Raw genomic sequence first — 15,300 nt, forward strand, 5'->3', positions numbered from 1 at the left:
GGACCTCTATTGATAGAGAGGAGGGAGGATAGAAGTCTTGAGAAAAAAGATTCAGAACATATACTTCTCTGTGAAGTGTAAGAGTCAATTAGGGGCAGTAAAAAGATTGCTTTGAAACAGTTCACTTGAGATCAGAGAAGTTAGATTGGTAATGGCTCCAGGCAATCAGGCTGTATGACTTCTTCCAGTACTCTTCAGTATTTGACTTCCTCATGACTAGGCTCTAGAGTCTTTGTGGTAGAGTGGAAAAGAGAGCTAGATGTGAGCATAAAAGGATCTGGATTTGACTCTTACTAGAGCTTATGCCAAGGGAAAAGTCGTATTTACCTTCTCTAGGTCTATTTCCTTAACAAAAATCAGTGGAGCAGGAATGAACAATTTTTAAGGTTACTTAAAACAGCTCCAAATCTAAGTCTGCTTAACTTCAAGACAAGAAACATTCTTATTTTGTTTTAAGTGATTTTTCTCCCTGATTAATTTCATGTTCAATGCTCCTTGTCATTACTACAACTTATTTTCCCTCACCATAAGTTGAAAAACTCAAAAGTGTAGGTATGAGGAGGACCATATAATAACTAGTATTCAAATTTAAAATAAAAACTTAATTATCCATACAAATAGAAGAAAATAAGATAAATAAAAAATAATATCTTGATAATGTAGCTATAAAATAACCAGATAAGATGAAAAATATATACCTTCATATTATAGCATTGTATTTTTTTTTAAAGCATTTAAGTGGAGGTTTCTGTGTTCTGAGAATACATAGCACTTAATACCAAATAATGAAATGATAGCAATTAAGGAGAAATTATTTCCATTTTGGGCAGTACTGCGAGAAGAGGAAACTGGGCAATATTCTACCTGCTGACTGAGTTATGATTTCTCTTACCTTCCAAGAGTGTTGGGAAATGAATATGATCTATGGCTCCCCAACACTCAATACCACTGTGGAAATTTGTGCAAAGAGAAATAAGTTTTTGATATATCAAGGTAGAAGTCTAACCATGGAGACTTTTATGTATGGTCAGCAGGTTTCAAAATAAAGTGCTATATTAGTAAAGTACTGTAAATACCAGAAGTGTTTTCACCTTTGAGTCTGATGCAATCTATCTCTAATTTTCCAAGATAAATGGATAATGACATTTATATACTATGAGTTTACCCAGGGACCTAAGAAAATTTGTTTATATGGGGAAATGCTTCTGGAATTCAAAGTACCCAAATGACAGATGAACTCCAGAATGCAAATGCCTAACTAGATATACATCTATGTATACACAGGCACACATATAGCCATAACCTCTTTTTCAATTTCAGATTTTTGATCTACAAAAAGAAGTGTCTAGACAAGATAATTCAGTAATCAGTAGGTGGGTGGGAACCTGTGATTTCATGAGTGTAGGGAACCCCTAGGGTAAGGAAATTCCTTCTACCCTTCCTGGTCAACATGTTCTCTGAAACCTAATAGTCCTAAAGTGCTGCCTGAAAGATCATACTACCAATGTGTCAAAAGCCAGAAATGAACCTGTACTCTGTTTCTATCTACCTACCCAGGGGTATGCTGGGTAAATGTATAAACATTGCCTCTCTGGGGGGAAAAGATACTGCATGATATACTTTAAAGTTTAATCTGTATCATTAACATTTTCTTTTTCATTTTAAGTCTTGGCAATCAAGCCCTAACATGAAGCATTAGCACCAGTGCTTTTAGGTCTGCTTACTTAAAGTGGGGATGTTCCTGCAAACTTATGAACCTGATAGCCCCAATGGAATATATTGCTATTACACTGATAAAAAAGGCTGAGATTGAGGATAGGGAGAGAGGTGTGCTGTGGGATGGAGAGCAAAAAAAAGCCACAGGGAATATAAGAAAGTGGATCAAATAAAAAAGAGAAAACATGAACAAAAACAAAGCACACAAAATTGATAAAACTCTGCTCCCAGACCTCTCTGCACCTTTTCTTCTTGGATAATCTCTTCTCTAAATTTTCATGACATTGCTCTCTCTCCCCTTACCTGTCTGATTACTGTTGCTTAGTCTCCCTTTGATGGATCATTAGCCTCATCACACCCCCAGGAGATGTCCCTTTAGGCTCTGCCCTGAACTTCCCTCTCTGTCCTTCTACACAAGCTCGTTTCTATGCAGATCTACAAATAAATTCTATCCCAATCTCCCTCCTAAACTCCATTCTCACATCATCTACACACTGCCTTTTGGACATCTCAAACTAGATATTCCATAAGAATTTCAAACTCAAAGTGTTCAAAACATAATTCACTGACTTTGACATCACTTTGTTTTTCAAAACACCTCTGTTACTGTTAAAGGAACCATCAACCTTCCTAAGTTCAAAACCCTGGTGTTCTCAACTCCTTAGTCTCACTCACCCCACAGATCTATTCCATAGATCACACTCCAATTCATCCTTCACACTGACAGACTTCCCTAAAGTGTAGATCAAATCATGTCACCATCTGCTCAATAAGCTACACTGGGCCCTCTCATCTCCAGGATCAAAAAGGAAGTCCTGTCTGGCATTTAAAAATCCCCTCCACACAATCTAGGATAGAGGCCCACTAACCTACTTGATACTGCTCAGCATGGGACTCTCCATCTGTTGTCTCTCTCTCATGTCTGGAATCTTCTCCCTCTTCCTTTCCACCTCATGACATTTCTGGTTTCTTCTATGTCTCAACTGAAATGCCCCTGTGTAGGAGGCCCTTTTGCTCTACCTCCAGTTACTTGAGTCTTCTCCTCTGAGTCTTTAACTACCTGTAAGTCTTATCTTCATGTAACCTTCCCCATTTGTTTATAAGCTCCCTGAAGCCAGGTAGTGTTTCTTGAGTTTTTGCCTCTTTTGTAATCAGCTGAGCACAGTGCTATTCTCATAGAAAGCAATTAATAAATTGCTTGTTGGTTGTTTAATTTAAAAAAAAAAAAGAACAAGTGAAACCTCAAAGGCAAGTCAAAATAGGCTAAAAAATATAGTAACAGGAAAATAAATCAGTCACAAATGAAAAAATTCTAATGACTCATTGGGGGATCGTGGAACAACAGCAAGAAATTCTAAAATGGTTCAAAAAAGAAATACTGCTAAAATAACTTAGAAATAAATTAAGGTTAGAAATACAAGCTCTCAATACATATTATAAAACTACTATTATCAGGGGAAAAAGTGATGTTATGACAGAAGAATTTCTCCAAAGACATGTAAGTTTTGAAAATAAAATAAATTATTTTAGATACTGGTACTCAAAAAGTAAGAGGAACACAGAGCCAAAGAAAGGATTATATTATAATCAGAATGGAGGTTGATCAAGGACAGAGAATGGCATGAACCATGGATCTGGAACACAGGGTAACTTCTACCACAAAGTACTACAACTTTCTGACATTACTTTTCTCACGAATTAATATTTCTAAAAGTAAGGTAAAGTAGGGGAGTTATGAGGTAAAATTTACAAAGACACAAACATACATCAAAACCCAACAGAAATCATGAGTTTAAACTTGATACTATAAAAGCACTGCCTCTTCATTTATGAAGGATACCGAGATGACAAAGCAGGAGTACAGAAGTGTACAAATTATAAATAAGAAAATGAAATTCAGAATGGACTGGAAGTGAAAAGAAATAATGAGGACAAAGTAAAGCAAAACTACCTGGAAAACTACAATCACTAAGAGAAAGTTATTTTTTTTTTTTTTAAGCCTAGGAAGAGTTGAAGGAAGCGCCTTACTTAACTAGATGGAAATTAAGGAGTGACAAGAGGAAGGGAATACAGCAAAGTAATATAAAAGAAATAAACGGAGAAAAACAAAAGTCTTTAATTTTAAATATGATGTAATTCAATAAAATGACAGAATGGATAAGAAAATAAAGCCCAACAACGTTACATACAAAAAAAAAATCTAAAAAAGTAGACACATTCCAATGAAAATGAGAAGCTTAAAAAAAATTAAGCGGCAACAAGTAAATCTTAAAGGCAGGAGCTACAATCATGCTATCAGAAAAAAGAAAAACCAAAAGTTTACAAAATCAAGAAAAATAAACAAAGTTATATTAGACTTAACGGAACTATGCACAGGGAACCAATATCAACTGCAAAAAGCTAGACCAACTATGCTGCAATAATAATCATGGAATTCTAAACTAGAAAAGACCTCCAAGTCAAATAATTTAGGCCCTACTCTCCATGAAAATGTCTATGCCAATAATCCCAAGTAAAGATTTTTTACTATATTGTTAAAGATCTGTAGGAGTAGAAATACTAGGTAGGTAGGGCCTTTCTAATAATATATTGCAGGGTTTAATAAATTTTTCTTCCAACAAATTTGCTGTATTTCCATAGTAGTACCAGTACTAGGAGGAATAATAGATATATGTATGACTTTAAAGTCTGAAAAGTGCTTGGTAGACATGAACTCATTTGAGCTGCACATTAACCCTGTGAGGTAAGTGCTATCACTATTATGATCCTTTTTTGACTGGTGAGAAAACTCTTTTTTGTGCTACTAAACAAAGCACAAAAAGTTTAAGTGACTTGCAGATTATCACAGAGTTAAGTATCAAAGCAGAATCTGAAAGCATATCTTTGGGATTCCTATGTTCCGAGGCCCTCAAAGTATGTCCTCTATGCAGACTTATGGCTTTACAAACAAAGTTCTGTACTTCATAGTCTCTTTCTATACCAAAGCTAATTTGAAATTTTATTCTCAAAGTCATCTTTAATGATCCTGCTGCTGAATAAAACAACTAAAACTTTATCATGAGACCAAGTTAAAAGAAAATAGATGTGTCTACACTGTCATGCACACCTATATCTTTAAATGCAGCTGTTACATAGTTCTGTTTTGTTTTTGTTTGGGGGGGGGGGGGGGAGGCGGAAGTGTAATGTAATCCACACTATGCAGTGAGCATAATCAAAAGATGGTACATTAGATTCAATTGAACAGCAAAGGATTTTGGTTTCCAAATGTTCAGATGCATACTCTGGTTGAGATTTTGCTACTGGACAATTTTGACTTTAAAATGGTAAAATTACAAATCAAACAACATGGAAGAATAACGTCCCTAAAAAATGAGTACTCTTGGGTGAGGTTTTCTCTGTATGTATACATATCTTTTTGTTTTGTTTTGTTTTACAATTGATGGTTATATAAATTTTTAAGTCTAAACATCAAAATAAATAGTATGGTATTTTTTCCCCTCAACAAGAAAGATTGTAATAGAACAGTTATATATATATTTCATAGCATAAAAAAATCATTTAAAAGCTTTAAAAGATGACTGATATAATCTCTTTTAAATCATGTTCTTCTTGAATTCAAAGGGCAGCTAGCTAGGTGGGCAAAGTGGATAGAGCATTGAAGTTGGAATCAAGTAGATTCATCTTCAAAAGTTCAAATCCGGTCTCAGACACTTCCTAGTTGTGTGACCCTGGACAAGTCAATTCACCCTGTTTGCCTCAGTTTCCTCATCTGTAATAGGAGCTGGAGAAGGCAATGGCAAACCACTCCAGTATCTGCCAAGAAAACCCCAAATGGGGTCAATGAAGAATCAGAAGTCACAAGGGAAATAACTCGACAACACCAAAATACTTTACCTGTATGACACTGCATGAAGTCACTTAATCTCTATGCACCTTCATTTCCTCATTTATAAAATGAGGGAATTGGTCTAGATGACCTTTAAGGTCCCTTAGCTACATCTATGATCTATAGTGAAGACAAAAGCAAGGCTATGTTCTAGGAAAAAAAAAGATGTGAAATAATGAAATTTTTAAAAGACTTAACCTTCAACTTCACTTGTTCTAAGAAAGCACTCTAGTTCTATGCCACAACCTAAAGCTTCCCTTTTCATTAATAAATTATGTAGCTAAAGGAAGTACTGCTCACAGAATGTCATTTTCATTCTCACTTGGAAGAGGAAAGGAGGGTAGCATAGTATAGAATGGGGAGATCCCTTTAGATCCATAGAATGGACTAAAAGAACAAACAGAATTGAAAATGCATAAGGGAATAATGAGGAAAGGAGACACATTTTGTAATCATGCAGAACGAGCCTGGTGAGTAAGAGAGAGTTGTATAAATCAGACAAAATAGGAGAGTAACCTGGGATTTAGTTTAAAATTTGAACTGACACAGAGTAAAGGGAAGAAGATAACTGGAAGAAAGGACCAAGGTAGAGGTAAAGAAAAATCTTTAAAGATACAATATAAGAAATAAACATCTGTTCATATGAAGAGGAAAAAATAGAAGCCTGAGTTTAAAAAAGAAAATGAAAAAGTAGATTCATAGGATTTCCTATATGTTAAAAGGAAGATAATGGTTTATTTAATTCTTCAGGCAAAGAATAACTGAAGAAAACATATTTTACCTTTTCAGATTCACCATTGCCCAGGGAATCCCAGTAGGTGTGTTAAAGGCAGGAAGGAGTTTCCCTGCCAACTGCACTGCTTTGTTCTTGAATACCTGAGACAAAAATATGAATAGTCATAAATTACACCATCAATTAGTAGCTGTTAACTGAATACTCAGAGTGCATGACACTGAACTTGAGGGCACAGAAAAAAAGATGAGACTTTTACATTGCTGAAAAGGTGGGCATCAGGGATTATGTTGGTGATTGAGGAAACTTGATGTTGATGAAGAAAGTCACTCAGAAGAGTTAAATATGGAAATTCAATTTATAGGAAGAAAGGAGATGTCCTGGTATTAGTGGCATGTGTATATTTTGGTGGGAAAAAACTTAAAAGGAAAATAAATGTTCTTCATAAACAACTTTATGCTAGCTTCTTTCTTACAAAGCTAGTCCAACATTAAAGTAGCAAAAAGAAATGGAATATTGAAGACATGCACTAATGAACTTAGATTCACGCAGAGTCATTTATTCTATCCATTTCTTGCCACCAAAGCTCACCCAATTTCATACACAGGAGACAGGAAGGTAACTCCTGTCCTAAGGATGCCTGGTAAGAATACTAAATTAAATATGAAAAATCCCATTATCACGTTCTCATTGTCAAACAAGTGAACTGGGTGACCCATGGTCATAGTATATAAATTAGAAAAAAATAATTGCCACTGATCTAACTTTGGTTCAAAATCCTTTTAACCAATGTTCCTCAACCTCTTCCCATTAGAAACCTTGTGATGTCTGTGGTATGAACAGAATTTCCACAAGAACATTTCAATGTTAACTCTACTATCCCCCATAAAGTACTAAATATAAAGTTTTATAGATATAGATCTCAAAAGAGGTGGAAGGGGAAGGAAGAGGGCACAGGGGAAAGGAAAAGAGGACCAGGAGGAAGAAGCCTGGCCTCCTGACAAAGGTATATGGACCTGCCCTGGGGGAGAGTCCTGACCAGGAAAAGAAGGGAGGAGAGAAAAGGAAGAAGGCTGAGGAAAAGCACCTGCACTAGAGATTCTGGGCAACAGAAGGCAATGATTGGTGAGTAATGAAGGAGTCAGCAATGAAGAAAAGAGTTCAGTGTTGGGGAGTCTAGAGGCTACTAAATAAGGAAAGACATAGTCAAAGTACTGAAGGGACGGAGGAGAGGAAAGGAGAGAAAGAGCTTTTTGGTTTAGTAGTTCCTCTCCTTGGAAGTCATCTTTGATGCTATCCTTTCCAGTTTGCTTTATGGAGGAGAAAATGGCTTTTCTCTCTACTGTGGGCCCTGCCTAACTTCACTTTCCTCCCTCTTCCATCCCTTCATCCTGCCCACCTACTTACTTGACCAGGACTACGCACAAAAAGGAGAAAATATGACCAGAAAATAAGAGTGGGTCCAGCAGCCACTTCCACCTGCTTTGGCTCCTCTCTCATCTCCCAGTCCTACTTCCCCAGGGCAATCCTAGATGAATTAGCATCTTTCTCCTATATGTGCAAAGGAACACTCTAGAACACTAGCTAAGTTATAAAGGATTTCCTTCCCAAATTAGCTTGTTAAAATTGCCTCTCCTCCTCCATAAACTCAAGGTAACTTGGTCCAGACCCTAGTTTCTACACAAATAAAAATAAATCTGACAAAGCCGAGCTTCCTTCCTTTATCCATCCTCCTACCCAAGTCAACGTTCCTATTTCAAAAACTAAAGCCAAAACTTTGGAACACGCCGCATTGATCCTACTCCCAACTGTTGTTGTTGCTGTTTGTCCTTCATGTTCACAAAGGAACAATAATATCCTGAGTGATGTCTTGACTCGTGGGTGAATTGGATTTAAGTGAGCCAGAGCTACACAAAGTCATCAGACTCAATCTGTCTTCCCGAGTCATTAAATTCCAGTGGTAGGACAAAAGTCAAGATGACTGGCGAAGACCTGAAATGCACATCCCATTCCCACTACAATACTGTTTTATCTTATATAATATGGTGATTGTAAGTTTTCATTATAGTCAATTATCTCTGTCATACAATGATAAACCAAAAAGATTGCTTGGGAAAGGATTAGTACATCCTTTGTACTAAGGGAGGTTTAAGAGACTAGAATTAAAGATGAAACAACGACACCGTTATTATAAAAAAAATAAGAAGACATTTAGTAGACAAATATAAAAAACGAACAAGAAAAAGATGATTTACATCACTGTCCTGTTATGGAAAGTGAGAGACAAGATAAAGGCTAAGCTCCTTTTCAGTGCTGAGATTCCATAGTCTTGTGTTTACCGCTTTCCTGTAAAGGTTATGAGAACGGTAAGTCATATTTTAAAATCAAGTTACATAGAGGATACTATTTTTTTTAATTTTGCAAATTTCTATTTCTTAGAAGGGACTTATGTAGCAAATACAGGAAACACAGGGAAAATGAGGTTGGAAATCTCAATTAAATATTTCTCATTCACTCCAATTTAGAGGGAAAGCCACTTTCAAATTAGCTCAAAGCTCTGTACAAATATTTGTATTTTGGTAGGCAAACTGAATGATGTTCTATATAGAGGAATCCGTGTGGCTCAGGATGCCAACATGAAAAAAGGGACAAGATTCTGATAAAAAGTCTAATGGGGACATTCTGAGCAGTCTATTCGTTCCTCATAGTATTATACTCATAAATTCCTTAATTGGGATCATAGATCCTCAGCTGGAAAACATCTTAGAACCCTCTAGTCCAACCCTTTCATTCTGCAGATGAGGAAACTTGAGACCCACTGAAGTAACGATTTAAATAAGGCCACACGGGTAATAAAGGACAGGGACAAGATTCAAATTTGGGTTCAGGGACTCCAAGAGTAAGAACTTAGAAATGACACTCAAATCCAATATGTTGCACGTGATATTTAAAATAATTAGCCAAACTGATGACAACTTACATCTCAGATGCCTTTTAATGAGCTCCTACTGTGGGTTCTAAGTGTGTCTGTGTCTGTGAGTGTGTAAAATACACACACACACCGGGGGGACCTGGACCTGTGAGCTCATCAGTATTCTCAGAGGGGGACTTCCTCTACCAATGCAGATGAGTACCTTCATACATTATCCTTTCATGATTTTGTTTTAGGCAAACTGGTTTTTATGCTGTTTCCAAAGTGGACATTTACCTCAAAACTGGGCACTAAATAGTCAGTACCTGATCAGTCGGCTAGTACTGGGATAAGCACTGGTTATATAGAGAGAGGCAAAAGACATTCCCTGCTCTTCAAGGAGCCCACAATCTAAAGGGAGAAACAAGATGCCAACAACTATGTGCAAACAAGTGAAAGATGGTTAAACTGTGAACAGTCTCAGAACTGCGAAAGGTTTCTTCTTGTAGAAAGGGGGACTTCCAATCACGAGGAAAAGTCAAGGAAAAGGCACTGAATCAATAGATGGTGTACTGTGTTGGGGAATATAAAAATAACTGGGTAAATAGAAAGAACCAGGTTACAGAGGGAACTACAGACAAAAAGAGGATTTTACACTGATGTTGGAGGCAACAGAGAGCAAGGGAAGGTTATTTAATAGGATGCTGACATGGTCACATTTGCTCATCAATTTGACAGAGGACGGAAGGTGGACTGGAGTGGGGAGAGACGAGGCACGGAGTTTAGCCAGCAACAGTGCAGGTGTGAGGCAATGGGAGGCCTGCATCATAGTGGTGCTACTGTCAGAGGAGAAACGGGTAATATGCAAGTTATATTATGAAGGTCGAATCACCAGGACTTGGCAACTGACTAGATATGGTATGTAAGAGTGGCAAGACTGGGTGACTGGGGAGGCGGTGGCACTTGGCACAGTATTAGAAGGAGACATGAAGAAGGCAGGGCTGGGAATGAAAGATAACAGTGGAGCTTTATACATGACAGGTTCAAGACAGCATACAGAGCATCCACTTCAAAATGTCCATCAGACAAACCTGGGATGCAAGGCTGCAGGTTATGAGAAGTCAAGAGTTGGACAAATAAACGCAAGTAGTACCAGTTTTGCTGCTCACAGTCGACATGATGAAAGTCACGCAGCTGCTCACAGTCCCACACTCCTTCTAGAAAACTGACGCTTCCTCTTTCTCCATCAGTATGGACAGATTCTGGCACTATGCTACTTTCTCAAAAACATTCTGTGGCTAAATTAGCTTGGACAATACTGGGATAATTAGACATTTTAAACAAATGTTTTTTTTTCTTTCCTTTCTGTGAAACCTTTTGGGAAAATTTTATAGAAATTATGAAAGTGACTGATATAAACTTTATCATCATTGATAGAACCTGTTAGGAGGGCAGAGTCAAGATGGTGGAGTAGAAGCACGACCTCCAAGCGGCTCTGGTTCCCACCTTCCCCAACCCATGTAAAAAGGGGACTCTGAACAAATTTTGGAGGTGCAGAACCCACAAAATGACACACAGAAGCTAACCTCCTGCTGAGGACAGCCAGGCAGGCCGGCAGGAATTGGCCAGCACAAGGCTCTCAGATCCAAGCCCCACTCCACACTGAGCTTTTAGCCCCAGGGTGGGCCTGACAAACTGCCAGGGGGACCCCAGATCAGCAGCAGCTGTGGCCATTTCCAGAGTTATCAACACATAGATGTGAAGGACAAAGTGAGAGGTCAGTGCAGTCTGGACTCTGGGACCCAGTAAGTGGGAGTGCATGGCTTTTGCCCCTGGGGAGAGAAGCCTCTGAGACGCCAGCACAGCCAGCCAGCTCCACGAGGCTGCTTCAGCTCCTGGCCTGCAGAGTGTAGGGGGACCAAGCAACCAGTCTGAAGGGTAATCACTCTTGTTTTAACCTGCTTGGATCTGTACTGCAGTCTAGGGTGGAGATCCTGGAGTGTGGTGCCTCAGAGAGCACACCCAGTTAATACCTCCAGCAGCTAAGAAATCCACAGCGTTTGGGACGAAAGCTCCCCTGTCTGGTGGCAGAGTCCTACTGTGGCAAAAAGCCCAGGGGTCAAGTGACTGAGGGGAAACATGACCAGGCAAAGGAAACAAAGCAGACAGAAGATTCCAACAATACACTCCTATTTTGGGGACAAAAAGGAGCAAGGCATAAAACAAGAGGAAGACAGTGAAGTCAGAACTCCTACACCAAAAGCTTCAAAGGAAAATACGAGCTCGTTACAGGCCACAGAAGACCTTAAGAAGCGGATAAGAGATGTGGAGGAAAAATTGGGAAGAGAAAGGAGAACAATGCAAGAAAATTATGAAATGAGAGTCAACAGCCTGACTGAGGAAAATAATACCTTAAAAAATAGACTAACTCAATTGGCAAAAGAGGCTCAAAAAGGTAATGAGGAGAAGAATGCTTAAAAAGCCGAATTTGCCAGATGGAAAAAGAATCTCAAAAAGCTCAATGAGGAGAATCATTCCTTCAGAATTAGACTGGAACAAAGGGAAGCTAGTAACTTGAAGAGAAATCAAGATGCTGTTAACCAGATCCAAACAACTGAAAGAATAGAAGGCAATGTGAAATATCTCATGGGAAAAACCACTGACCTGGAAAATAGATCCAGGAGAGATAACTTAAAAATTATTGGACTACCTGAAAGCCATGATCAAAGGAAGAACCTAGAAATCATTCTCTGGGAAGTTCTCAAGGAAAACTGCCCTGATGTTTTAGAACCAGAAGGCAAAATAGAGGTTGAAAGAATCCACCGATCACCTCCTGAAAAAAGATCCCAAAAAGAAAATGCCTGGTTCCGGAACTGCCAGATTAAGGAGAGAATATTACAAGCAGCCAGGAAGAAACAATTTGAATATTGTGGAAACACAATCAGGATAACACAGGATCTGGCAGCTTCTACACTGAGGGATCAAAGGGCTTGGAATATGATATTCCGGAGGGCAAAGGAGCTGGGATTAAAACCAGGAATCACCTACCCAGCAAAACTGAGTATCATGTTTCAGGGGAAAATATGGTCATTCAGTGGAATAGAGGATTTTCAAGCATTCTTGATGAAAAAACCAGAACTGAATAGAAAATTTCACATTCAGATACAAGAAGCAAGAGAAGCATGAGAAGGTAAACAGGGAAAAGAAATCATAAGAAACTTATCAAAGTTGAACTATTTACATTCCTACATGGAAAAACAATAATTGTAACTGATGAAACTTTTGTCAGTAAGAAAACAGTTGAAGGGAATAGAAATATATATGAGGGTATATGGGCATATGAATACATACGTGAACATGTGTATATATGTTTACAGGTATATATAGATAGAGGGCACAGGACCAATTTAACAGGAAGGGATAATACTTAAAAGGTGAAATTAAGAGGTGAGAGAGGAATATAATGAGAGGAGATGGGGAGAGACAGAATGGGGTAAACTATCTCATAAAGAAGAGACAAGGGAAAATGGTTACAATGGAGGGGAAGAATAAGAAGGCAAAAGGGAATGGGTCAACCTTATTCCCACTGAATTTGGCTTGGGGAAGGAATGAAATACACACTTAATAAGGTATCTCACCCTATAGGAGAGTAGGGGGGAAGGGGATCAGAGTGGGGATGATGGAAGGGAGGGAAGTTGGAAGCATTCACTTTTGAAAAGGGATGAGATCAAAGTAGAGAATACAACAAGTGGGAGGTGGGACAGGAGGGAGGGAAATATAGTCAAGACTTTTACAATATATCTACTATGTTAATATTTTGCATTAACTACACATGTACAACTTATATCTTCCCAGTAAGGGTGGGTGACAAGGGAGGAAGGGAATTAATCTAGAATTCAAAGTTTTAAAATCAAATGTTTAAATATATATATATATATATATATATATATATGCTATTATTAATACTATTTTACTTGTAATTGGGAAATATGATATACAGGCACTGGGGCACAGAGATCCACCATGCCTTATTGGAAAAGTCGAAAGGAGTATGGGAGAAAATATGGAAGAGAGCAGATTGGAGGAAGGGATATCCTGTGGGACTGCTATTCTGGGGCAATGGGTAGGGGAAAAAACGGGGAGAAAATTTGTAACTCAAAATCTGGCAGAAATGAATGATGTAAATCAGAAGTCAATAAAGCATTTGAAAAATGGAAAAATAAATAAAGATAAATCTAAAAAACAAAAATAAAAATAAAATAAAATTGATAGAACCTGTTAATTCTCTAACAGAAGCAATGAAAAAGACAGGTGTCTCTGAATGCCAGAATCTTAATGAGAAGGATATTCAAAAATTGTCTGTTTTAACCTATGCCCTCAAAATCACTGACTTTAAAAACATCCGTTACAAGTAGTTATCTAACCTACACTTGAAAATATCTCACTATGACTAAGCCATCCCACTGCATACCAGGACAATTCTAATTAGGAAAGCTGCCTTACTTTGAAAACAAACAAGCATCACAGGAGTATATGTATATAATTTAAATGCAAAAAATAAATGTTCTTACATTAAATCTATGTCTGCTTCTAATGGAGGTGAAGATGATGGTGAAGCTAAAGTTAACATGGGGGCTGGTAAGGCATGCAAGCTTTACCTTGACTATTTCACATGAGCAGTACCACAATCCTGTGATGTAGGTGCTGTTATTATTTCTATTTTAAAGATAAAGAAAGTGAAGCTCAGGCAAAGCTTAATGACTTGCCCCCAGTACATATTAAGATGGGATCTGAAAAGCAGCATGGATGGTAAAGAGTGCTGGATTTGGAGTCACAAGACCTAGGTTCAAATCCTGGCTTTGTTACAAAAATCTGTATCATCAGCAATGAGTACATCATTTAATCTCTCTGAGCCTTAGTCTCCTCATCTGTAAAATAAGGAAGTTGGAGTAATATAACTTCTAAAGTCCCTTTCAATTCTAAAAAAATTCTACAATCTCAGGGTTCTTCAAATTCCAAGTTCAGTACACTTTTCACTACATCACTGCTTCTAACACCTTCTATATCCATTACCCCTGACTGTGCCCTCTGGAATCAAAAACAGCCAAGTCTGAGATTTCCTCCATATGAATTTTCTTTCACATACTTGAAGACTATTCTCATGCTTTTTAAGTCTCTAAGGCCCTGCAACAGAGTTTAATAAGGCACAGATCTCCAGTACTCTAACCATCCTGACCAGGTACACCTGGTAACCAGTACACCTACTCTAATCAGTCAATGTGATTCCTAAATATGGCATCCAATATTGAACACAATGTGCCAAATGTCATTAGACTATGTCAGAATATAGTAGCACTATTACCTCCCTCCCTGTCTCTGAACACAAAAGAAAAAAATATTTTTAAATAATCAATAAAACTCATGACCTCATATGCTGACATAGAAAAGCACAAAACATGAGTAACTAGCAGTATGAAATAAAGACCTTAATGCTAGAAGGCAAATTTGAAACCAAAGGTATCACTAAGATTTAGTGGCATGAAAGCTGTAACTGAAAAGTGACTCATGAATGTCACTATATCATATGGTAGTACATAATAAACAGGATAAGAAGGCATAATAGCATATCACAGAAGGTCTCGTTCTATGTGTCTCTGTGTCTGTCTCTCTCTCTCCCTCCACACTCTCTCTCTCTTTCCATAGACAGACATATCTCAACATACAGATATATCTATCTAGAGTTATATCTATAGCTATTGATATCTAAATATTTCTCTATATACTGACATATATAGTTCTAGGTAATATGTTAATATCTGTATCAATATGGATATATTGATTTTTTTTAATCAAGAGGAAGCATGTGAGGAAATCTGGGAACACTACAAAAAAGAATGATGGTCCTCATTTCAGTGAGAATCAAAGGATGTAGAAACAGAAGCATTTCTGTTAGACTATATCACATATCATGTAGAAATCAAGAAAAAATAGATAAAGAATTAAGGAAACAGGTCAAAAACCTGGAATAGAGACATGATGCAGTAGTGATGGGAG

General features: G+C 37.7%; 1 protein-coding gene across 1 annotated transcript in view; it reads right to left on the bottom strand.

Annotated features, from left to right (window-relative positions):
• MAN1A2 (mannosidase alpha class 1A member 2) overlaps nucleotides 1–15,300 on the bottom strand; it is a 255,679-nt gene that overhangs the window by 86,451 nt on the left and 153,928 nt on the right. The window contains exon 6 of the mRNA XM_069090237.1: nucleotides 6,384–6,478. Within this exon, the coding sequence (XP_068946338.1) occupies nucleotides 6,384–6,478 (95 nt within the window). The remainder of the gene's footprint in view (nucleotides 1–6,383; nucleotides 6,479–15,300) is intronic.

The sequence above is a fragment of the Petaurus breviceps genome, unplaced genomic scaffold (assembly GCF_028583685.1).
Source record: "Petaurus breviceps papuanus isolate PSGF00001 unplaced genomic scaffold, PetGlider_PUasm1.0 186, whole genome shotgun sequence".
NCBI lineage: Eukaryota > Metazoa > Chordata > Mammalia > Diprotodontia > Petauridae > Petaurus > Petaurus breviceps.